General features: G+C 41.7%; 2 protein-coding genes across 10 annotated transcripts in view; one reads left to right on the top strand and one right to left on the bottom strand.

The window, feature by feature from the left end:
* Positions 1 to 24,238, top strand: part of asap1b (ArfGAP with SH3 domain, ankyrin repeat and PH domain 1b) — a 61,850-nt gene extending 37,612 nt beyond the window's left edge. For 2 of the 9 annotated variants that reach the window (XM_034213997.1, XM_034213996.1), the window contains 17 exons: positions 493 to 580; positions 819 to 867; positions 3,011 to 3,177; positions 5,693 to 5,826; positions 6,043 to 6,134; positions 6,229 to 6,415; positions 8,111 to 8,196; positions 9,673 to 9,788; positions 9,879 to 9,946; positions 10,690 to 10,797; positions 11,666 to 11,894; positions 14,334 to 14,495; positions 15,492 to 15,570; positions 15,711 to 15,775; positions 15,849 to 16,396; positions 16,972 to 17,094; positions 17,216 to 18,536. In XM_034213997.1, coding sequence (XP_034069888.1) covers positions 493 to 580; positions 819 to 867; positions 3,011 to 3,177; positions 5,693 to 5,826; positions 6,043 to 6,134; positions 6,229 to 6,415; positions 8,111 to 8,196; positions 9,673 to 9,788; positions 9,879 to 9,946; positions 10,690 to 10,797; positions 11,666 to 11,894; positions 14,334 to 14,495; positions 15,492 to 15,570; positions 15,711 to 15,775; positions 15,849 to 16,396; positions 16,972 to 17,094; positions 17,216 to 17,290 — 2,376 coding nt within the window. In that variant the 3' untranslated portion in view covers positions 17,291 to 18,536. Of the gene's footprint in view, positions 1 to 492; positions 581 to 818; positions 868 to 3,010; positions 3,178 to 5,692; positions 5,827 to 6,042; positions 6,135 to 6,228; positions 6,416 to 8,110; positions 8,197 to 9,672; positions 9,789 to 9,878; positions 9,947 to 10,689; positions 10,798 to 11,665; positions 11,895 to 13,674; positions 13,744 to 14,333; positions 14,496 to 15,491; positions 15,571 to 15,710; positions 15,776 to 15,848; positions 16,397 to 16,971; positions 17,095 to 17,215; positions 18,537 to 23,861; positions 23,927 to 23,999 lie in introns of those variants that run through there. The other 7 variants (XM_034214000.1, XM_034213999.1, XM_034214005.1 and 4 more) reach the window with 6 other exon arrangements.
* LOC117544696 (elongation factor 1-alpha-like) lies at positions 18,890 to 22,538 on the bottom strand. The gene is made up of 7 exons (XM_034214007.1): positions 22,318 to 22,538; positions 22,053 to 22,232; positions 20,174 to 20,470; positions 19,954 to 20,104; positions 19,509 to 19,765; positions 19,194 to 19,428; positions 18,890 to 19,118 (listed from the first exon to the last, which is right to left on the bottom strand). The coding sequence occupies exons 1-7, from the start codon at positions 22,459 to 22,461 to the stop codon at positions 19,027 to 19,029; spliced, it is 1,356 nt and encodes a 451-aa protein (XP_034069898.1). The 5' UTR covers positions 22,462 to 22,538; the 3' UTR covers positions 18,890 to 19,026.
* Positions 24,239 to 24,623: the final 385 nt, after the last annotated feature.

The raw sequence follows: 24,623 nt of genomic DNA, 5'->3' as shown, positions 1-24,623 counted from the left end.
CAGATTCTCAATGGCGTCCTGGGGTCAACCTGTTTCAGTGTGACACCATTTTGTAACTTGTTAATATGTAAATTACACAGCTATGGTGTTGATTAATAGATAAATGAAGAGAAGAAATGATAATTATATTGATAAATCATGTTAATCAGTTTTCTTGATTAGCCTCTTTTTTAAATAATTTTCATTGTATAGTGAAAATAATAAAAAAAATACCATCCATTTGGTGGTTGCAGCTTCTCATATAAGTATTTGTTGCTACTTTCTGTTTTAAATAATTGTACATTTCATATATTCAGAGTTTTTACCACTGGAAGGAATAATAAAGCAAATCGTCTTTGCCCTCTTTAAATTGAGATTTTCTGCCATTCTAAAAAATGGAACCTCACTAAGTTATTTTGTTTTGAAACCCCTGTGTGTGTAATATAGTAATAAGATGTGGTTTCATATTTCCTTTCTGCTTTGTGTGACCCTAAACCTGTCTTTGCTCCACAGTCCAACAGGCAGCCGGTCAAACTGAACCTCCTCACCTGCCAGGTCAAGCCGAGCACCGAGGACAGGAAGTGCTTTGATCTCATTTCTCGTAAGTTTTAAATGTGTTCCATGTTAGCTATATACATCAGTATGAGGCGTTTGTAGGATATCTGCCTTTTTAAATATCAAGCTAATCTATGGAGGAATAACTGACTACTTTTGAGGCTTGTCCAATAATTAGGACACAAGTGAATTTGAATAACTCTACGTTGTCAGTTGCTTCTCGTATTATAAAATGCAAGATAAGAAATGCTCTTACTTAACCTCATTGTTTCTTCATTCAACAGATAACCGGACATATCATTTCCAAGCTGAGGATGAACAAGAGTTTGTCATGTGAGTAATATTGCTCAAAGAAAAAAAAAATGTTCTTAAGGTTTTCAATTGTATCTGTCCCTAAGCTTCTAAATTAGTTGGTGTTGTGATCTCAAAGATAATAGTTTTTATTAATGGAGGGGTTGTTTAGCGGCTGCTCTCTTAAAGACAGGAAGTACAAGAGAGACTGTTGAGTGGGTGGCAGAGGCACAGCGAGGAGAGCAGTGGGATGTGTGGTCTGCAGTATTTCAGGTCTCTGTAACCTCATACTGCTGTTTCCCACGCAGACACACACGCAAACTTTTATGATGAAATTATTCCACAGCAACTTTGATTTACACATAGACTCTTTTTTTTTAAGAAACGCTAGCATAAAATATAATAAAAATATTGTACGTAAACAAAAAGTGTTTGTTCTGGTTGCCTCTTGAATTTAACCAACGTTATATAAAACAATTAGTGATACATATTTCTGATTTTTGCTGATGAAAAGGTGGTATGGTAGTTAGCTACCCACACAGCTAGCTTTGTTAGCAAAATAAGTAATCTAGTCAATTCTTAAATTCTTTAAAAATGTAAACCCTAGGCTTGCTCTGAAAATTAAAATAAATAAAGAAAATGTAAATCAGGGGGTGCACTTTTTCTAAATAAAATGTTAAGTAAGGGCAATGCTAAATGAAATATGTGGCTTATATTGAAATATTTTAGATTGATGGATGGTATTATGTTTGTTGATATACATAACATTTGTGGACATACAAAAAAGTAATTGAAACAGGAAAACACACTAAATTATTTAAAAAATGCAACTTATGGCGATCATACGGAACTCGACTAAAATCTGTTTTGAAGCTCTCTTTGAATTGTGGCACGGTGCCTTGCTGTGGTTAAACCCTGGACCTCCATGTACTTGTGTTCCTCTGGGATTCAGCTGCTCCTCACTGCTGCTTCCGTCACGCACTTCCAACTGCAGCAGCAGCACCTTCAGGGGATTTTCCATGAAATATTTAGTATTCCATAGGGCTGCTGCTTTGTGCAATCACGCTCCCCCCCAATTAGGCTGGGAGCATATTATAATGCATCATATAAGTAAACACAAACACTCTGGCGCAGCATCTGTACACCTACGCAGCTGTGGATTTAAATATCTTGTTTCTCACACATATAAACAGACAATCTAACACTTCGGTTTATGTGCCCACTCGCTGTCTGGCCTTTGAAGAAAGGGCTGAGTGACAATGACAGAGGAAGTGCTGATGTGAAGCTCATGTAGTCCTGTGTGTGTGTGTGTGTGTGTGTGTGTGTGTGTGTGTGTGTGTGTGTGTGTGTGTGTGTGTGTGTGTGTGTGTGTGTGTGTGTGTGTGTGTGTGTGTGTGTGTGTGTGTGTGTGTGTGTGTGTGTGTGTGTGTGTGTGTGTGTGTGTGTGTGTGTGTGTGGGCCAGTTCAGTGGGGATGCTGCAGAAGCAGATTGTGTGTTGTACAGAGCTGCAGTAAGCCGTGTTTGAAAGGCAGCTACATCAGTTCCTATGTTTGTGATTCTCTTTAACAGTGTGTATGATTATAGGTGCATGTGTATGTTCAACCTTTGAAGTGAGTAGATCTGTGAACTCAAGAAAAAAAAAAAATGACAATTTAAACTGAAAAATAAATGTATTCATGTAATTGTAATAATGTCACATCTTAAATGCAGTTTCGGTCTATGAATCTATCATATTGGGGAAATTACTTGTCCTTTGGATTTGATTTATGTCCTATAAGTGATAACGTGTTAGCTTTCATAACCTCAATTTCGATTTTCTATGATTCATTTCTTTTCTAGAAAATAAATTATAAGCCAATTGTCAGGAATGAAATTGGCTAATAATCATATACCTATTCATTTTGAGGTAATCTTAAAAAAAGTAAAATATATCCCAAATGTTCCAGTTTAATGTCATGTTATCACAATGTATTTAGGTGTTGGCCAGCTGGTCCGACAAAACAACACATTTTAGGGGATTCTAGAGTTTTACGATATTGTGATCGCCATTTGTCATAATTCTGCCATTTTATAGACCAAACGATGAAGTGAATTGCTTAAATAATCCTCTGATTACTTTATATCTGGTGGTGTTTTATGTTTGCGTGAAATAACTAAGCCTAAACAATGTGTTCCCCTGTGCAGCTGGATCTCGGTGCTGACCAACAGTAAGGAGGAGGCCTTGAACATGGCGTTTCGTGGCGAGCAGAGCAGCGGCGGCGAGGACGGTTTGGAGGATCTGACTAAAGCCATCATAGAGGACGTGCTGCGCATGCCGGGCAACGAAGTGTGCTGCGACTGCGGAGCTGCAGGTGTGTACGGAGGCAGAGAGGATTCACACACACACCCTGCTTTGTGCTTAGTCATCCCTATCCCTGTTACATGAGAAGCGCCTTCACCTCAGCATTTTTTTTGTTTCAATGTGTGCAAATGTTTTTTTATTTAAAGCCTTGGTTTATTTTGCAATGTCACGGCTGCCATGAACTCAGTGTCCTTCAGTTGGATGGAAACTGAACAAGCTACAAATCCCCCTGCAGCCTTTAGCAAAGTGTGCGTGCACGAGCGTTGTTAGCATTCAGGACACAACCTGATCCTCATCCTCCCCCACATTAGGAAGCAAAGACTCAGCACTCAGGAGTGGTGTAGACATTCAGGCCCTCTGACACACACACGCGCACACACACACACTCTGCTTTCTAGCTTCTCTCCTCTCTCAACAAAAACCCACAGCAGGCGTCCGAATGTATGCTCTTAGAGTTAGAGATGTCCATGCTTTGAGAATTCATCGTTACAGAAGTTACACACGCTCCGGCGAGGAGGGGGGGAATACAGACCTTGTCATGTCTGTATTCTTGTTGCTGGGTCCCTTCATGTACTCTACACAATGCATGTTCCAGATGTGGGTTTAAGCTCTGCTTCCTGTCTGATTCCTGTTTTTGCTCTGAAAGGGTTTCCTTTCCTCTGCCTAAAATTAACATCACGCCCACAAGGTCGTTTGAATGACATTCAACATCTTTGTTCGCTCTGTTCTCAGTAGATAGAGTACATCTCCATCTCATTCTATATTCTCCCAGGATCGGCCCCTATAAGACCTAGCTTTGCCGCTTTAGCATTAATCAGCTATAGAGGTCACCGTGTATCAGCTCATCATGGCGACCGTGCACTCTGACCCATCACCAGCTCGCATCTGTTTGTTACGTTGGGAAATGTGTGTGTGTGTGTGTGTGTGTGTGTGTGTGTGTGTGTGTGTGTGTGTGTGTGTGTGTGTGTGTGTGTGTGTGTGTGTGTGTGTGTGTGTGTGTGTGTGTGTGTGTGTGTGTGTGTGTGTGTGTGTGTGTGTGTGTGTGTGTGTGTGTGTGTGTGTGTGTGTGTGTGTGTGTGTGTGTGTGTGTGTGTGTGTGTGTGTGTGTGTGTGTGTGTGTGTGTGTGTGTGTGTGTGTGTGTGTGTGTGTGTGTGTGTGTGTGTGTGTGTGTGTGTGTGTGTGTGTGTGTGTGTGTGTGTGTGTGTGTGTGTGTGTGTGTGTGTGTGTGTGTGTGTGTGTGTGTGCCTTCTGCCTGTGTTTCTGAGGATGACTCATCGGTATTTGGGATGCCTCTGACGTTTCCTGCCTGGTGTTCATTTGTCAGATCCACAAAGAACACGATACCCGGCCTCACAGCATCACAACCAACACAGCTGAGCTCGGCGTTTTTAAAGCCTGCTTAAATCTCCCAGATGCATCAGAACATCAGGCAGTGACGCTGGTCAATAGCAGCGGTTTAGAGGGTGCTACATCACAGCGTGCTCGAGCCGTTTGCTCGACACAATGAGCCACTGTTTGTGCCTATCACAGTCCTCTAGTGGTCTGAAAGTCAGTTATTGATAAAAAACAATAAAGGTAGTCAATGGTCATTTATTTAACAAGCTAAATTCAGGTCTAAAAACATGCATGTCTCATTAGCTAAAATGATGTGTTTTCATGCCACAGGATTTCATTAAAGTATCTAATATAGGTGCAAGCCGTTTTTGAGCTGACAAAGATATGATTGTATTTGAAATGTTGTCTTATAGCACATTTTGGTTTGGAGTTTAGAGTGTGTGGGTGTTACTCTTATTCACTATGACAGGATAACAAAATGTGGCCGCAGCGGAACATAAATGCCCTGTCCTGTTTGTTTAAATGCTTATCTGGTGTGAGATTTGTATACTTCTCCAATTACTGGGAGTGGCAAAATGAGATAAAGTCGCTGGTTACTTTGCATTTCTAGGCCTCGTTTATTTTGGGTGTATTGTCTTTTATTCTATTATAACAGGAAACTGAGCATATTCAGAAAGGGTAACGTCTCTTCGTCGAAGTTCTACAGCAGAACATGTAAAGGTTGTTATCTGTAAGCCTGGGTGTCAGTGGTTTTGGTGTTAACCCTCCTAAGTCAAAAAGGGGTAATAGCTTCTGTCAACTCTCCCAAGTTCTGCAATCATACAGGAATAAATCAAATGTAGAGACGCTGAGAAACCAATTTCTGTCCTGACAGCAGCCTCAAAGAACAAGAATACAGTGCAGGCACATGAAAGGATTCGTCAGTAAATCGCAGGACTGATGTTGTGCTGGGAAAACACTCGCTTGTTTATTCTTAAAAAACATTTCTGGGGCATTTACTTGGGAATACAGATAGGGATGACATGTCTGCTTTGGAGCTTTTCATCTCATTTCCTATTCTGCACAATCGAAGGCATAAATCCAACTTTGAATATACTTATGTTCATCCACTTGTGATCACACTGGAACCACATACTGTAGATTATGGAGAGCATTAACACTAATCTCTCATATTTTCTGTGTTTTAAAGATCCTAAATGGCTTTCCACCAACCTGGGGATCCTGACTTGCATCGAGTGTTCTGGCATCCACCGAGAGATGGGGGTCCACATCTCCCGCATCCAGTCCATGGAGCTGGATAAGCTAGGAACCTCAGAACTCTTGGTGAGTCAGAGAGTCTACCGAGTGAATAAATAGCTCTTTTTTTCGAGGCGGCGGTCCACACCCTGAACTATTTTCATCTGGAGTTAAATATTCAAAATTATGAAAGATTAGTGGAACGGATTTTGGTTCTTTGAGCACCAATGTGAACTTGTGTGTCTGAGAACATGTGAATACTTCTGTTCTATTGTGACCTAATCCTGTTTTTCTTTCCCCTAGTTGGCCAAGAATGTAGGCAACAGTAGTTTCAATGAGATCATGGAGGGGAACCTCACTACCCCCTCACCAAAGCCCACTCCATCCAGTGACATGTGAGTACTATCTAAGCAAAAAGCTGCTTGAAAACTAGATTTTTTTTTTAATACATATGATCACATCTGACTGAATTCCTCTTTTCCACCACAGGACGGTGAGGAAGGAGTTCATCTACGCTAAATATGTGGACCACAAGTATGCGAGGAAGACGTGCACATCTGTGTCCGCTAAAATGATCGACCTGTTTGAGGCGGTTCAGTCCAGGGATCTGCTGTCCCTCATCCAGGTCTACGCAGAGGGGGTGGAGCTGATGGAGCCGCTGCCCGAGGTCGGAGCGGTAAGTCCTTTTAGTTCATGGGTATTAACCTAGAACAAGAAAGAACATTTAGTCATGCAGATCATTAAACTTTCTTACTGAGTGTTCTGTTCATCAGGATATTTGCCTCTACTCCTTATTTAAAACCACTGTTTTCGTCCACCTTGCAAATATAAGTCCAATATTCACTCTCTTTTAGCTCCGTGTTTGGTCTCTACCATCTTGCAAACGACCGTTTTTGCCTCCGTAGCTTCTACATTTTCCACTATGTCCACCAGCTAGTCGCAAACTGTGCCTCTGCTGTTTTGTGCTGAACAGGTAGTGAGCATTGGTTTTACAAGCTTTTTATCTTGAAACAGCTGCCTTCTGCGGCCACATTGAAAGACATGAGAGTGGTAAAAGTGAACCACAACATTTAAACCTATGGTGGACAGATTCAGCAATGAAAACTGTTGAGAGGAAGGTCTGTTGCTCATGGCAACTAGTTGGCAAACAATTCCAGCTTTTCACATGTGGATATTCCCATGATTGTCTTAGATATCTTGGATATTCATATTTGTAGGATTCACACTCCTGCCAAAACAAGCAGTTTGACTACATTGTCTTGGGGTCATGTTGTTACTTTCTTCCACTGTATGACCTTTAAATAGTTGACATTCTTGGTTGGTATGTTGCCTGGAATATTGGCTACATATCAACCTCCTCCCATAGCTACAGTATATCCTTTTAATCACACACCATGATCTGATACTGGACTACAAACCCCAGAAGTGTCCCTCTCAGATCTCTACACTGCAGTGGATCATCCTCCTGCCAGCGGGACAGAGAACATTGACACATTTCTACCCATTGGTGAATTATTTGGCGGGTAAATTAAAGGTTGTATCATCAACAGCTGGATCATTTAAAGTCATCCTGATATCTTCACCAGCAGGTGGTGATATCCAGCAACCTTCATCACATTGTAGGGCATCAACTCATTTTGAGTTCATTTTTAATCCGATGACGACACCTGCGTGATTCAAGTTTTTCATTCTGTGGTTCAGCCTCTTTGTGTATTTGCACCGCTGGATAAGGCATATATGACATTTGAATAACAAGAGGTGGATGGTGAGAATGCCGTAGCGTAAACAACACAGATGATCAGACTTAAGCTGACATAAATGGGTCAAGGTTTTATAACACAGACATGGTAGTTCTCTTCATGAAAAATGAAGTGTGCAATGCAGCAGCAGAATTAACGAGGTTTGAAGACAGAGAGAGCTGCTGCTGCTGCTGCTGTCTGCGCTATTAAGTCTGACTCACTGATATCTGATCTGCTGTTGTCAGTACCTCTGAATGGCTGACAGCACGGTGACATCCCACTCCCCCGCATAACCAGACACATACAGGGACACACTGCCCTTACTCTTCCCTATTATATACAGCACATATATCCCTTACTCCACTATATTTAATCCTTTATCTCCATCTTTAAAGCTGCATTTAATGAACTGACATCTTGATCTAGTTTGAGAGGAAGATGTTATTATTGCAAGACAATGGCAACATGTTAAACTCTAAGCCTTGCCTGCTGAAATATTATTTTTAGGAGCCATTTTGTTTACTGCAGCTTGTTTAAATGCTGAAATAGACGCAGAGAGGGAGAGAATACAGAATGGATGCTGCACAAGATTGTCTCATGGTGTCTGTGCTGTGTTTGGTGGCCCCCTGCAGGAATCCGGAGAGACAGCACTGCACTACTCTGTACGGACTGCTGACCAGACCTCCCTGCACTTGGTGGACTTCCTTGTGCAGAACAGGTACATTTTTCACAATCCTTTTCACCCAAAAAAGCCAGAATATAATTGCCTCATCACGTGCATTTCTTTGGGCGATTCATGCCGATTACAAAGCTGTCAAAAATATCTATTAACACATCAACGCTTTAGAGATAAAATGAAATAAACCACAGTTTTGTGCAAACACGCAGTATCAAATATGCTCTGCGTGAGTCTTTCTTGTTCTCGGCTTCGCTCTGTAAGAAAGCAGTGGACGTGCAGAGGAGAGCTTAGCGCTGCAGCTCATATTCCCACAAGGCAAAAAGAAATGGGTCAAGCACTTGTTCGCTGCCTTTAATTTATTCCCTTCTCTTTTCAATTGTTTACCCACCACTGCTCCGAGTGCACACACAAGACGTGGAACCCTCTCACAAATTAATAGCAGCGCTCATACGGTGTCATGCTTAGACCTCATTATTTAAGATATATCTCTTGTTATTTAAGATATATGATAGATAGATAGATAGATAGATAGATAGATAGATAGATAGATAGATAGATAGATAGATAGATAGATAGATGGATGGATGGATGGATGGATAGATAGATAGATAGATGGATAGATGGATAGATAGATAGATATATAGGTAGATGTATAGATATATAGATAGAAAGATAGATGGATAGAGATAGATGGATAGATCGAGAGATAGATAGGTAGATAGATGGATAGATAGATAGATAGATGGATAGATGGATAGATAGAGAGATAGATAGATATATAGATAGATGTATAGATATATAGATAGAAAGATAGATGGATAGATAGATAGATGGATAGATAGATAGATAGATAGATAGATATATGTATAGATATATAGATAGAAAGATAGATGGATAGAGATAGATGGATAGATAGGTACTTTATTGATCCCATTTGGGAAATATTTGCGTTGCAGCAGCAAAAAAAAAGGCAATTTACATAAGAGAAATTAAGACACAGAAATAAACAGTCCAAAATATTTCAGAAATAGAAATAAAATAGCATTAAAAAGTTAAAAGATGAAATAGAAATTAATAAAAAATATATATACATGTGGAAAATATACATGTGGAAATACAAATTTCCAGTAACAAATATAATGCAGGATATTATTGTGCAAGAATGGATTATTTAATATTAAATAGAACATGAATGTAAAATGTACAGTGGGAGTTTAAGTCCAGTTATTAAGAGAATATATAATATAATATAATCCCTTTTAAGAGAGATTATTTGCCTACTGTAACAAGAAAGAGTGAATTTGCCTAGCATTGTTTAATCAAATGTTTTTATGAGGGATTTTAAAAGCTCATTCTAAACTACTAAAGGAAAAGACAGTTAAAAATATCCTGTTTTCTCTTGTGCAAAATCCCCAAATCCTGGGTTATTCCACATTAACCTTTAGCTGCAGGATTCTGGAAATCACCCTAGAGCTTGTAACCTGTGTCCTGACTTTGTGTGTGTTTTTCTCCCAGTGGTAACGTGGATAAGCAGACGGAGTGGGGCAACACCGCCCTGCATTACTGCAGCATGTACGAGAAGCCCGAGTGCCTCAAGTTACTCCTGAGGGGCAAGCCAGCGACTGATATCAGTGAGTCACAAGTCCAGGTTCATCCTCTCCTTAAAGTCCTGTGTACGCCACACTCCTAACTGTTGATCATCCCTCTCTCTTCCCCTTCAGCCAATCAGAACGGAGAGACGGCGCTGGATGTTGCCAGGCGACTGAGGAACACTCAGTGCGAGGAGGCAGTAAGTACAGCCGGTGATTTTGGACATCACAGAGGTTTATAACGCTCTAAAAAAAACATGGAATTAAAAGAAAATCACATATAATACATTACATTACATGTCATTTGTTAGACGCTTTTATCCAAAGCGACTTACATACTCAATACTGTGGACAATCCTCACAGGAGCAATTTGGGGTGAAGTGTCTTGCCCAGGGACACAACGACATGCTGACTGCAGTGGGGTTTGAACTTGCTATCCTCTGATTCGAAGTCCAGCACACTGCCTAATAAAAAGCATTGGTTGTGGAATAGAGCTTGTGGTTGATTTAACATTTTATCAGGGAGATAATTCAGAACACTAGATGGCAGTCAGAGGTCTGTCTCCAGCCTCAGGCAACAGGGACAGCAGAGTGGAAGTAATGGTTGATGTATGTTCATTATTAACGCTTTTATGACCATGCAGACAAAAAAAAAAGCTATTTTGAATGCAGTAAAAAATAAATATATTATTAAAGTATTTGTACATTTAACACATGGGGGATATTGTTACTTTGTGGAAGCTGTGTACTGCTGAACATGCCCATAAAGAAAGTGTTTAAATGACCCTGTCTTTTCCCACTCAATGTTTATTTTGTGTCTAACTTATTGAGTATTTATAGTGGCAGACAATTTTAGTTCCACTTCCTTATCATGTTTTCCATTAATAGGGTTTGGGATTGTCTCTATTTAAATGTAACTGATGAACGTGTATGTGTGTGACAGCTGGTGCAGGCTGCAGAGGGGAAGTTCAACCCTCACATCCATGTGGAGTACGAGTGGAGCCTCAGACTGGAGGAGATGGACGAGAGCGATGACGACCTCGATGATAAGGTTCGATCAGAGTTCAGTTCCCTTCAAGCTTCAATTCAATCAGGTTTTCAGCGCGCCTCTATACAGTGCTGATGAATCTAATAATGAAACTATTGAGTCAGTCCGATGTGCAGATACCACAGAGCAGTGCTGCTCTAGAGCTTAAAGGTTTTAAAAGAGCTGCAGAAATTAGCCTGATTTTGGCAACTCCTGACCATTTATGTTCTTTTGTGTTCTTTTTTATCAGGACTCTATTAAAAGAGCCTTTTCTTTCTTTATTTTGATGGAAACACCAAAGAATAGCAACTATTAGAAACTGGCCAAAATATCGAGGCATGTTAATATGCATATCAAAATATTCAAATGCATAATTTGAATGCCTATATATGTTTGAGTATCACCATGCCAGTAATGCCATCATCAGGTGATGGTACTTTTTGGCCAACTTAAGTTAGCAAATGTCCCCCCCCCCCCCTCCTATGCAGTGGCACAAAATGTCTTGAAATAAGAAGTGATGTGGGAGAAGACCCTGCGCTGTTTAATACATTACATTTTGAGTCACAATCGCAGGCAGTTATGCTGAGCGGGAAGCAATGTGTTGATTTTGGTGAAATCCTGTTAAATGAGGCGCTAACACCATGGAAACTCCAGAGATATCAAGCTTCCGGGATGTGTTGCGAATATTTATTTGTAGTGATGAGTCTCATAAGACATGAACAGCCCAGTTAAAAAAAATGGTGTGTGTTTTCTATTATTTATTTGGGAAAAGGTGGTCAAAATCAACTCAAGGCCCTTTGAGTTACAAAGGGTTGAGATTCCCTACATTTAAAAATCTGCAGGTTATGATATTAGCTCTTATTCCCAGACTGTGTCTCGTATCCCTTTGCAGCCCAGTCCCATCAAGAAGGACCGCTCCCCGAGGCCTCAGAGCTTCTGCCACTCCTCCAGCCTCTCCCCCCACGACAAGCTGTCCCTGCCGGGCTTCATCAGCCAGAGGGACAAGCAGCAGCGCCTGTCCTACAGCGCCTTCACCAACCAGATGTACAGCGCCTCCACCGATCTCACCTCCTCCCCAGTGGCCGACGGGCCGCCGCTGCCCCCCAGGAACCAGGGCAAAGGTCAGACCTGACTGCTCCGACACCCACAGCTACATCAGTCTTTAGATTATAACCATGACAGGCAATGAAGTCATGTAATGCTAATATCTCTTTTGCAAATGTCAGCCTGTTATGCAAATAGCTTCTGCTTTGTTTACTGTGTCTGATCAGTAGAGGGAAGCTAGTCTTTGGAACTGTACTTCATTAGCTCTGTTAATGTTTGATTATACCAAGGACAGGATTAGGTGCGGAGGAATGCTGCGTAATTACTTTCCCTCCAAAATGTCTTCTTTGTTAGTCCACGTGTATACACACACCCTGCAGTGGAATGTCATTTGTTGAACGCACAAATCAGAGGGCGGAATGCAGGTGTCATTAAGATTGCTTACACAGTAACCATCAGAAAACATGGCTGCAGGAGAGGGCAGGGGGTAGCTGTTAGTCAGGCCAGAGGTACACACTTCATCATTATCCTCAACACATTATACACACTTACACTGTGGACGTGCTGGCTCTGCAGTATTACAATCAAAGATAACACTCCTCCCTCAGTGGAGTAGTTTGAAACACTAACAGTGTTACTATGAAAACATTGCACAACATGCAAAACATCTTAACAAGGCATTTTTAATCCTTTGAGGCTTTAAATCTTATTTTTCTTAAAGCAAAGGGTGTGAATTATCACTTGATTCCAGTTGAGTCTTTTGGAAAGCCCTCAATTGGCCTTTCTTTTAAACATAAGTTTAATTTCTAGATGACAACAGTTGCTTTTGTTGGCTAAAGTGAGGACTGTCGCTGGCAGATTTGGACTATCCTTAGCTTAATCCTAACTCCGTCTCCACTGTAACTGTTTTTAGCTGACTAGATTTCAAATGAAAACACTTAAAGGTGGGGTAGGTAATTCACTTCAGAAACACTTTTTGTTATATTCCATGGAATGCTCTTAACATCCCAATAGCAATGAATACATTAAATGCTTTGACAATAATTACATAAAAAAAATTCATCTATGGAAGCCGTGGCGCTGTAAAAAGCACGACCAATCATTTTAGCCGGCCCGGCTAAAAAAGCTGGATGGCCTACCTGCCTGTCAGCCTTCCATCTGTGCACAAACTTATCTCGTGCCCTCATTGGTCATGTGCACGTTCGTGTGTGTTGGAGGAGGGGCTCTGTGAGGAAGTCTGAAGGAAGGGGCAGATTTCTTTCAGCTGCGTACTTTCAAATTCTAGCGCACTCGAGCTGGTTTCTCCATTCTTACCTACCCTACCTTTAAACATGAACATGATAGTAACAGACATGATACAATGCTAAAAAGTTAAACCTGCATGTCTCAGGAAAAGATAAGTAATAAGAAGACATGAAAAAAACAAACATCCCCTCTTGATCTTTAGAATTGAAAAGGCACTACTAATCATCCAAAACGATATCAGGATTAAGAAAGAATATTTCACTTTAAAGCACCAACAGTATAAGTTGATTTTCTTAAAGTTTGATATGGTCAAAAATGTGATTATAAAGGCTGAATGATATACATACATTTAGAATAACATACTAACTCTTGATATTCTCCAGATAGCAGCGCTCCCTTGGGTGCTGAAGACCCCCCCCCCTGGGGCCAGCTTCGCGCCATTTTTCTTCTTTTTCTTTTCTTTTTCTTTGCTTGCCACTGATAAGATTTCATCTTGTTATTTCACAGTGTGTGGGAGCAGCTCTTCTTAAGACTGACATACTGTAGATTCTCTCCCACACTCCTCATCTCGCTCTCTTTTCTTTCTCTTTTTTTGTTTCTCTATTCTTTCAGCTCCACACTTGGCATTCCTTGGCTCTCATTCGCACTACGCCACTCTGGCTGGCACTCGACCATACATCAGTGAATATCCTGGTTTTATGTTCTCCCCCTTACTCGGCTGTGTGCCCCCTATATACACTTATCCCTCAGTTGTTTCCTGCTTTACAGCTCACATTCACAGGGTGGTGGTGTTTTATTAAGCAAACAATGGGACCATGTAGGCAAACTTAGTCTCCACTTCTTGCCTACGTGAATTTTGTATCATGCTGGAAATCATGTCCCACCATCCTTGAGCTGTAAACTCTTAACCACAGCTGATTCCTCTCTGGCTGAGCTCTCTATAAGCTGCTTCCACCCTTCTTTTCTTTATATTAGTGAACAGTGAGTCCCATTGGAAACAAAAAGACGTATTCATAAACAAATTCACCGATTAGAGCCACAAGAAATGTGCCTAATCATGGTTTCCCTTTTCCATATTCCCATCTGTTTTTTATTTGTTGTCTCCTCATATTGTTTCGTAAAAAACTAAATTCTTCTCCATATTTTCCGCTCCTCCTCTCCTCCATGCTCCATTTTCCTCTCCTTTATCTTCTCGGGGGGTTAGGGGGTTGTCAGAATGACTTTTTTGGGGAGTCTCGTCACCTCATGTGTTTTATGTATCGCTCCTCCAGCTCCTCCCCCATCTGGCCCTCCCTCTACACTCACACCAGGAGCCAGCTCCACCCTGTCCAAGAAGAGACCTCCGCCCCCACCTCCTGGACACAAACGCACCCTGTCTGACCCACCCAGCCCGCTCTCTCACAGTCCACACAGTAAAGGGGGCTTGACTGGGGGTGAGACACAAGCACGCGTCCTGACAGTAGGCTGGTTTTGCTCCAGCAACAGATCTTATCAAAGTTCAGAATGTTGCAGGGTTATTCTAAAAGTTCTGCACTTAAATTCAAATAAATACTTTTCTCAGGGGTTTGAGGGTTTTCATTGAGAGTCATACAGACTAGCTGATGCCTTTGTATGTGTCTTTGTGCAATTTAAAAGTATTTTGAATGGCTCATTATGTGGATATTCATAGATGCAACTCATATTTTTCCTCTATTTTGGATAAATCTTGTATTTTTTGATAACCGGGTTAAGGTCTAAAAACAATCCCAATTTGTTGACACTTTTAGAAAGTGATTCAGTTTATTATAAACATAAAATAAAAGCAGCAAATCCTCTCACTTTCGTTTTGGGTTCAAATACCTTGGATGATACACGTCATCCAGGTCAAAATATGGATGTTGACACCATTTACTAACTGTAACTTTAATGCATCTGTGAGTGCTCCATCAGGTAGGATGAGGCATTTTACCATCTTTAAGTACCCATTTCTAAGTTTTTTTAAATCCACTAGTTGATCTGAGATAACAAGTAGCATACTTTTAAACTGCACAAAATATATCATATTTAACACAGAAGAGTTATGTTTTAACTACCACTTGGAGACATAACCGCAGTCATCTTACCTGCAATCATCTGTCCCTTATGGGTATACTGGGGGTATTTTGACTGTTTTTCCATTGTTATCATTTTCCCTCTGGTGTTTTGTGCATTCTGTGTCACCCTTACCCAACCACCAATTAAATGATGACACTTTATTGCACAACCCCCAAATAACTCATGGAAAGCTCAGCCAGATGACACCTCCCTCACTATTATTTTTGTTTTAACCATCACAGCATGTTTATTATTATTATTATTATTATTTCACCATTAATTTTGTATTAATCTCTGGGTTAATGCTCTGCTATGTTGTTGAGTAATCTGTGTCGTCATCGATGTCAATGTTTTAGGAAGCGACTCCACCCCTCCTCCTGTCAGCAAGATGTCTCCGGTCTCTAACAAGTTTGAAGGAATTCCTCAGCAGCAAAGGTAACAAACAAAAAAAGACGATGGAATGTGAATCATTTTATCATAACTCGCTAAGAAAATGTGTATCCCAGCAGATAAGGTTCAAGCGTTTTCTTACATAATCTTTTTCATTAAACTTCACGTGATAAATCTTTTCCCAGCACTACTTCGCTCAACACAAAGTCTACACTTGGTCCAAGGGTTCTTCCCAAACTACCTCAGAAAGGTACGCCTTTGTCCAGCTTTATTTTGATACAAGCTGTTAAATGGCAAAGTTATTCACACACTTCTCTCTCCAGTGGCATTGCGGAAGATTGACACCATCCACCACCCGTCGATGGATAAGCCCAGCCTCCCTCCAGAGGTCTTCCAGAAGTCCCCCCCGGCAGCCGACCCCCCCCAGAAGGCTCCTCTGGCGGACCGGCCTCAGCTGGCAGACCTGCCCCCCAAACCCCAGCCGTCTGAACTTCCTCCTAAACCCGGAGAACTTCCTCCCAAGCCTCAGCTCTCAGACCTCCCTCCTAAACCTCAGCTGGGAGACCTCCCCCCCAAACCCCAGCTCAAAGACCTGCCTCCGAAGCCGCAGCTCTCCGACATCCCCCCCAAACCCGGGACCGCCGAGCCCACCCCCAGGCAGCCGCACGGAGACACTCTGCAGAGGCCTCAAACACAACCTCCACCTCCCCCTCAACCCCAGTCCCAGCCCCAGCCCCTGCCTCAAGACTCACCGTCCCCTAATCAGCAAGCACCTGTTGGGACGCCCCCCCAACCAGCTGCTGAAAACACCAACGGGACCCCCACAGGGACCGCAGAGACACCCGTGCCCCTCCCCAGGAAGATCAACACGGTAAGAAGACCATGCTGAGTTTTAAAGTCAATACATGTGCTTTTCAGTGTGTTAAAACATGTTTTCAGAAGCATAATGCTCTTTTTAGATAAAGATTAGAGCCTGATCAATACTATATATGATTTTTTTTAAATAAAAACTGCCAGTATTCTTTTTTCCACATAACCTTTTGTTTCTTATTGGCCAACATTTATGCTGATACTGACATATTTCAGGTAATCTTATATTGGCTTAAATCTTGACCAGTTAATCAGGATCATCTATAGATGTAATACATGAGATTCATTATGCTACTTGTTACTTTAACAATGCTTATCAGCTGTTTAACATTCAGTTTGGATCACCATCTTCTGTTTTAAATGCTTGGTCACTCTGGTTTCTAGCGACAGTCTCTAACCACAGTCTCTAACCACTGCACACATTATGTTATATTTTCGCTTTTTCGCTCTCACAATACACGAGAAACAACTATTTTAAATATACATTCTTATTCTGAGCGGCCCAACATGGTACTTACACTACTCCCTCGTAAAAATAGAGAATGTTTTGTCACCGTTTTGTTTTTGTATGTCTAGGGGAAAAGCAAATCCCGCCGGGTGAAGACGATCTATGACTGCCAAGCTGACAATGATGACGAACTGACATTTGCTGAAGGAGAGGTGATTATAGTAACAGGAGAGGAGGACCAGGAGTGGTGGGTAAGTCAAGCTTCAATACTATCCACATTTTTCTTATATATAATACTTCTTTGTCCTTGAGCTATCTTAAGGGCACAATAACACAGAACTTTGTTCTCATATGTTTTCTAAACTCTTCCAGATCGGGCACATTGAAGGGGAGCCGGACAGAAAGGGTGTGTTCCCCATGTCTTTTGTGCACATCCTGAGTGACTGACAGTCAGAGAGACTTGCACTACACCTCTCCCTACATTGAGAGGTCCTGTACATAGCGATTATAACACCTCTTGTCCAATGACAAGTGTCCTAAAGAAGAAAAAAAAAACAAGAAACCAAGAAGGCTCATCGAGCCATGGATATCTCCTCCATGCTGTACAAAGAATGTGTGTATTCTTCCTTTACCAGTATTATCTTAACCCTATAGCACGGCTGTGAAGAAGCCACTCTCAAAACCCTAGCACTTACCTAAAGTCTATGTTTATGCTGTTACTGTGTATATATGTATGTAAATATATATATTTGTGTGTGAGTGTATATACATGTTTTATTGTACAAAACATGTACCATTGCTCTCTCTACCTGTCAGATTTAAACATCAGGGCGGTAGACTTTGAATTTTATCCGTATTGATTTTACTGGCCCTCAAGTAATTATCAGCTTATATTTCTGGAAAAAGGACAAATAAGAAAAGGAATGTGAAATAGGTCATGTCACTCTGTCTTGCATCCCTGTTTACCACCATAGTTGACTGAAGAGGCTGCAGTCTCCCACTGATCATGCCCCCAAATGAAAACATTAATGTACTCCTTGTTCTTGCTTGCTTTGTGTGTACATGTGTTATGGTTGTTTTACAGTATAGAAACCTGCTGCTACTGTGTGGTGGAATATCAAAGCCTGTGGTTCACTGTAGGTCACTAATTTACTCCTTGTTACACTGTTCACTGTATGTATGCTCTGTGTGTAAACTCAGCGCCATCCCCACAGTCCCTTGACTTTCTGTGCATGGTGTAACAATGACTGGAATTGAGTGGAGTGCTGCGTTCAAAGATGCTCACCTCAGGGTTTGAAGAGCCACTATTAAGCAGGACTACAAAAAAAAAAAATGTATCCTGTGTTTAAAGCCACTATTAACAAGTATGGGAAACTCAAGAGGACATCTTAGCAATAACTTGATTTTCTGACACCAACTGTTGTTCACAATTCAGTGTCTTGTAAAAACCTCATGAGCTTGAAATGTTTAAGTTTGATCATGTAATATCATTCCATGTTACTGGATCCAGTACATTTCCAGGTTTGCCTGTGAACCAGAGATGTCTTTAAGAAGCACGGTGGAATGAGCAAAAGGCTGGAGAGCCGATGTATTTTCACCCAGTCCTCACTGACTTGCAGTTTCCCTCCCCCATGTTAAGGAATAAACCCATCAACCCATTGTATCATAAATAAAGTGCTGTACTGAAACTCTGGCCCTGGGCTCTTGCTTTCATGTTTAAACATCCGTTTGCCTTCTTTTGGTGTTAGAAAAGTGCATGTTAGATATTGGTAAATTAGCCTACATTAATAGTTCTTAAAAATCACTAAAGCTAAGCAGCAGTGGATTCTACAAGTCAAACTTAAAAGTACTAAGGCTACTCTATTAACCATTTGGAATTATTTACTCTTGCTGTAAATTCCTAAACGGCTTGCGAAAAAGTCAAATGGAGTATTTCTTCAGTTTCATCAAGACAAAACATTTCAATACAAAGTTCTCAAATGATTCTTTATTTTGTTTTCTCAACAAATCACATTTAAACCAAAATGTACCATCAAATGGCTTCTTTTGGATTTCTCATTAACACAGGAATAATCTTTTAACATAAATATTTTGTGTCGCAACACAAATGTCATTTGACCAAATAAAAAGCAGCAATACTGGAGTTTACTGGTAAACAAAAAAAACTAAAACTATGTACACACTTAGGCTTTAAGTTTTGATCCTTGTTCCTTCACCACTGACTTGATGACTCCGACAGCGACCGTCTGCTTCAGGTCTCGTGCTGCAAAGCGACCTAGGAAGCGGGAAAAAAAACATGTTTAACACTGCAGAAGGTCAATATAAATGTAGCCTGATTTGGATAGTATACCTAAGGAAGGGTATGAGAAGAAGCTCTCGACACACATGGGCTTGATGGGAATCATTTTGACTGTGGCAGCGTCTCCAGATATCAGTAGCTGCGGATCGTCCTCCACTTTATTTCCCGTCCGCCTGTCAATCTTCTCCTTCAGCTCAGCAAAGCGACAGGTCACATGGGCGGTGTGGCAGTCCAGGACAGGAGAGTAGCCTGCCTTGACCTTCCCTGGATGGTTCAGGATGATCACCTTAAGATGGAAAATATACACATCAGCACAGGGGGGGGGGGGCAACAATGAATTATAAGTTTCAACTCTACTGAACAAACCTGCGCTTCAAAGCTGCTGACATCTGTGGGCGGATCCTGCTGGGCGTTTCCAGCCACATCCCCTCGCCGCAGGTTCTTTACAGCCACGTTCTTAATGTTGAAGCCGACATTGTGTCCGGGCAGACCTTGCTCCATCCCCTGGTGGTGCATCTCAATGGACTTCACCTCGGCAGTGATTTTGGCTGGCGAGAACATCAGGGTCATGCCTGGTTTGAGGACGCCAGTTTCAATCTTACCTACTGGCACGGTCCCGACTCCTGAGAAGATGAAAAAAAAGTGCATTTATAAGTTTAAACTAGTGGATTAAGGCTTTATCAGCTGACAAACATTTCTGTTCTTCCCCCACTCCAATTGCTCTGCTGCACACCTGTAACCCATGTTCTTAATTGGGAGCAGACAGGGCAACTCAAAAAATTACTAAAATGAACTGAGCATAACTCCTAACCTCCAATTTTGTAGACATCCTGCAGAGGTAACCGAAGGGGCTTGTTGATGGTGCGAACTGGTGGTTGAATGGAGTCCAGGACTTCAAGTAAAGTTCTCCCAATTGCATTTCCTCCCCTTCTTCTGGATTTCCATCCTTGGAACCAGGGCATCTGCAGAGGGGAACTTGTGTTAATGTGTTGCATGTTCCTAGATTTTCACAAGTTTAAGACCATAATTACCTTCTGAGTTGCAGTGATCATGTTCTCCCCAGTCCAGCCAGAAATTGGCACGAAAGGCACAGTTCCGGTTTCGTAGCCGATCTTCTTGAGGAAGCCGTTCACACCTCGCACCACTTCTTCAAAGCGCTTCTGGCTGAAAGGGGGTTCAGTCAGATCCATCTTGTTCACACACACTATGATCTGCTTCACACCCAGAGTGTAAGCCAGCAAGGCGTGCTCTCTGGTCTGACCACTTCTTGACACACCAGCCTCGTATTCTCCTTGAGCTGCAGAGACCACCAGGAGGGCAACATCGGCCTGAAAGGACATTTATGATATTGGTTAGCAGCAGAGCCGGCCCGACCCATTAAGCGACCGCTTAGGGCCCCGCAGCCACTAAGGGGCCCCCTAGCAAAAAAAATTATATATATATATATATATATATCAGTACACTGTCGCCGTGATAAGTATGTTTAATTAATTGTGTTAATATGCCTAGATTGCCTACTCTCAAAGTCATGTATTATATTATTGAGTCAATAATATAATACATTAACCGTGCTTTACCTGAACCTCATCATGACACAAGAGAGGTTGGCAGGATTGTAATTTCCCGTGTTCAGTGAATGCAACAGAGGCAAGACACCAGACGAACCAGAGAGTTGAATGGAAATAAACATCTGTCTTATTGGCTGACAGGTACCTATCCTGTGAGCTGTGACAATGTTTAAAATAAACTGTCAGTCGGACTCAGAGTTTTTGAAGTTGGACATAAGAAAAAAATGTCTTAAAAAGACGACAATTCTCAAGTGGTGGCTCAGACAACAACCCCAGAGCCACCACTTGAGCCAGGTAAACAAGGTATGTAAATGTCAGTAAACTTCCAAGTTATGTGAACATGTAAGCAAAGCATAAATTACAGCTACGTTGACGTTACTTTGAATCGCGGGGGTAAGCTAAACCGTTAGCAAGTAGCTATAGCTAGCCAGATATATTAAATAAACACTTTGTCATACAATATAAATGTAATGTTTTTTGGCATTACCTGGTGATTTCAAAGAAAGCTCTCTGGGAAATGTTGATTTACTGTTCGACATGAAGCTAGAAGCTACCTTACAGTACACAGTTGATCCGGAGTCCTGTCAGTTAAAGTGTTTCATAGTTAGCTTAGCTAAGCATCAACCTAGCACTGAAATATATGGATATTATGTGACAGAGAAAAGTCAGCTGAAATGGTGGCATAGTTGCCACTGTTTTACGTGTCGACAGCATGTTTGAACGTATTTGCAGCAGTAAATGTGGCTGGTTGGCCACTGACGTTGCCATAACACCTGAATTTAAATGTATAACCTCTTTTTGCAAGAAATTATAATTCTTCTGAATGATATTCCTAGTGACAGTTAATTTCTGTGTGAACATTATGAGATGGACAGCCAGAGAGAATAAATGAAAAACAGTTATGAAATACTATATGACAACAAGAATACAGTTTAAGTGATTTGCAAAATATCCATAAAGAAAAATCTGTTAACAGTTCTGTTTCATATGGGTGTTGACAGATGTATCCATAGATCTCTTAATGTTGCTCTCAAAGTGCAACAGATTGATGCTTTTAACTTCAATATTTTAAAAAAAATCTTCCCGGGGGATCATGCCCCCGGACCCACCTAGAGGAGGTTAGGTCCACGGTGTTTACATGCTTATTTATACAATATGTGTACTTGTGTTTTCATCATAAGACAAAAGTTGGTTCCGTGTTGTGTGTAGTGAGAACGTGCTCGATTGAGGGGGGCCGCCAAGCCAAAGCTCGCTTAGGGCCCCCAAAAGTCTAGGGCCGGCCCTGGTTAGAAGGCCCATGAAATTACACTTACATAAAGTAAAGAACCTCTGTGCTACTAACCTGTGAAGTCCCGGTTATCATATTTTTAATGAAGTCTCGGTGGCCAGGTGCATCAATTATAGTCATGCTGTATCTTTGAGTGTTAAATTTCATCAGAGAGATATCAATGGTCATTCCTCTCTCCCGCTCAGCTTTAAGCTTGTCCAACACCCAGGCAAATTTGAAGGAGCTCTTCCCCATCTGTAAATAAAATACATAACTGGTCTTAGTAGGTTTTAAGACATTTCAAGAGTTTTAAACCAATAGTTTCATTTATGTTTCTCACCTCTGCTGCAGCTTTCTCGAACTTCTCCAATCTTCTCTGGTCGACGCCACCACATTTGTAAACGAGGTGGCCGGTGGTAGTTGACTTGCCGCTGTCAACATGGCCGATAATCACCACGTTAACATGAGTTTTCTCTTTCACCATGCTTGAAGTTGGCTTTTCGAAACGAACAAATTAACGGTAGGTTTCTGAGCTGAAGATACAACGTTCACGCTTCCGAATTCTTCTATCAAATGTGTGTGAACAGCCACTGCGGAGCTGCGTTTTAAGCTGCTGCACCTGTCGACACATGATTGAAGACAGGTGTCCGTCATTAAGCTTAATTAGGCTGGTGCATGTTTGGTAAAGGAGGAAATGGCAAAACAGATTTTCAGGGAGAAGAGAAGAAAATGCTGAAAAGCTACATTTTGCTCACTTATTTTTGGGGGGAAGCAGGAGTGAGAATTAAGGTACATTATATGTTATTAATGTGCAACAAATGGCAGTTGCAGTCACCTTATAATATCATGTTACAGCCAGGTTTGTCATGCAGGGATGGCTTAGTTTGAAGAGCCTTAAAATAAAGGAAAAAAATAAACTACTAAAAGGCAATAAGCTTTTTAAAATTAAAGTTCCCTGTTAAACCCCAAGGACCCCCTCGGCGGGTCCTTTTTTTTCACGATACTGTGTCTCAGGGGATCTTAATATTTAAGAACCTATTAATGTGTTATACCAGATTAACGGGAATAATCTCAGCTAACTGATGATACAAATCATTTTTACCAAAACAAAACACAAGTGTCATAAGAAGCATCTAAATGACGCCTGAGCGAAAAAGGCTAATGCACTTTGGCACAGAACTCAAGATAAAATATAGGCCTACCCTTATTACTTATCGTAGCTGCACATACAAGATATCCGATTAAAACTGAGATTCCACAGATTATTTAGGTATATATATCACTGAGTGATCCGAACTCGCGACAGGGGAAGCAAACACAGACATCACGGCAGATCGTCTCACCGCTGTTAATCTGATCAAAAGACTTGTTCAATGACATTAAAACGAAAAAAAACGCGGCTGAATCGGTTAATCCATAGGTTGATAATGTTTCTATGGAATTCTTTTTTTTAATTTATAATCCATAATTCCATTTTAATGTAAAAATCGGAGAGTAAAAATTAGCTGCTAATGGTAGCCACCAGAGTTCAGTCTCACACACACATATTACCAAATAAGGAGTATGTGGGAGTTCCCCTCGATTCCATTGGCTCTGACGGTTAGAAAGAGATGTCAATCAGCAAAATCGAGCAAGGGGGGCCAGAGATAGGTCAAATCCACCCAAATGACCCCAGAAGTGTTTTTTTTGTTGCTACATCTCTCTAAAAAGGTCAAATGTCACTTGTTGTGCATCAATCTTGATACAGGGTCTACCATCCCATCATTCAAGGGTGGTTTTCACTATAAGTCTTTCTTTTTTTTTTGGACGGACACAATAATTTACATTATAGAGTTTCTTACATAATCTTTTTCATTAAACTTCATGTGATACATCTTTTCCCAGCACTACTTCGATCAACACAAAGTCTACACTTGGTCCAAGGGTTCTTCCCAAACTACCTCAGAAAGGTACACCTTTGTCCAGCTTTATTTTGATACAAGCTGTTAAATGGCAAAGTTATTCACACACTTCTCTCTCCAGTGGCATTGCGGAAGATTGACACCATCCACCACCCGTCGATGGATAAGCCCAGCCTCCCTCCAGAGGTCTTCCAGAAGTCCCCCCCCGGCAGCCGACCCCCCCCAGAAGGCTCCTCTGGCGGACCGGCCTCAGCTGGCAGACCTGCCCCCCAAACCCCAGCCGTCTGAACTTCCTCCTAAACCCAGAGAACTTCCTCCCAAGCCTCAGCTCCCAGACCTCCCTCCTAAACCTCAGCTGGGAGACCTCCCCCCCCAAACCCAAGCTCAAAGACCTGCCTCCAAAGCCGCAGCTCTCCGACATCTCCCCCAAACCCGCGACCGCCGAGCCCACCCCCAGGCAGCCGCACGGAGACACTCTGCAGAGGCCTCAAACACAACCTCCACCTCCCCCTCAACCCCAGTCCCAGCCCCAGCCCCTGCCTCAAGACTCACCGTCCCCTAATCAGCAAGCACCTGTTGGGCCGCCCCCCCCCCCCCCCCCAACCAGCTGCTGAAAACATCAATGCAGAGACACCCGTGCCCCTCCCCAGGAAGATCAACACGGTAAGAAGACCATGCTGAGTTTTTAAGTCAATACATGTGCTTTTCAGTGTGTTAAAACATGTTTTCAGAAGCATAATGCTCT

The sequence above is a fragment of the Gymnodraco acuticeps genome, unplaced genomic scaffold (genome assembly GCF_902827175.1).
Source record: "Gymnodraco acuticeps unplaced genomic scaffold, fGymAcu1.1, whole genome shotgun sequence".
NCBI classification, from domain to species: domain Eukaryota; kingdom Metazoa; phylum Chordata; class Actinopteri; order Perciformes; family Bathydraconidae; genus Gymnodraco; species Gymnodraco acuticeps.
The sequence above is the reverse complement of the archived record's forward strand: the minus strand, read 5'-3'. Positions and strand labels throughout refer to the sequence as shown.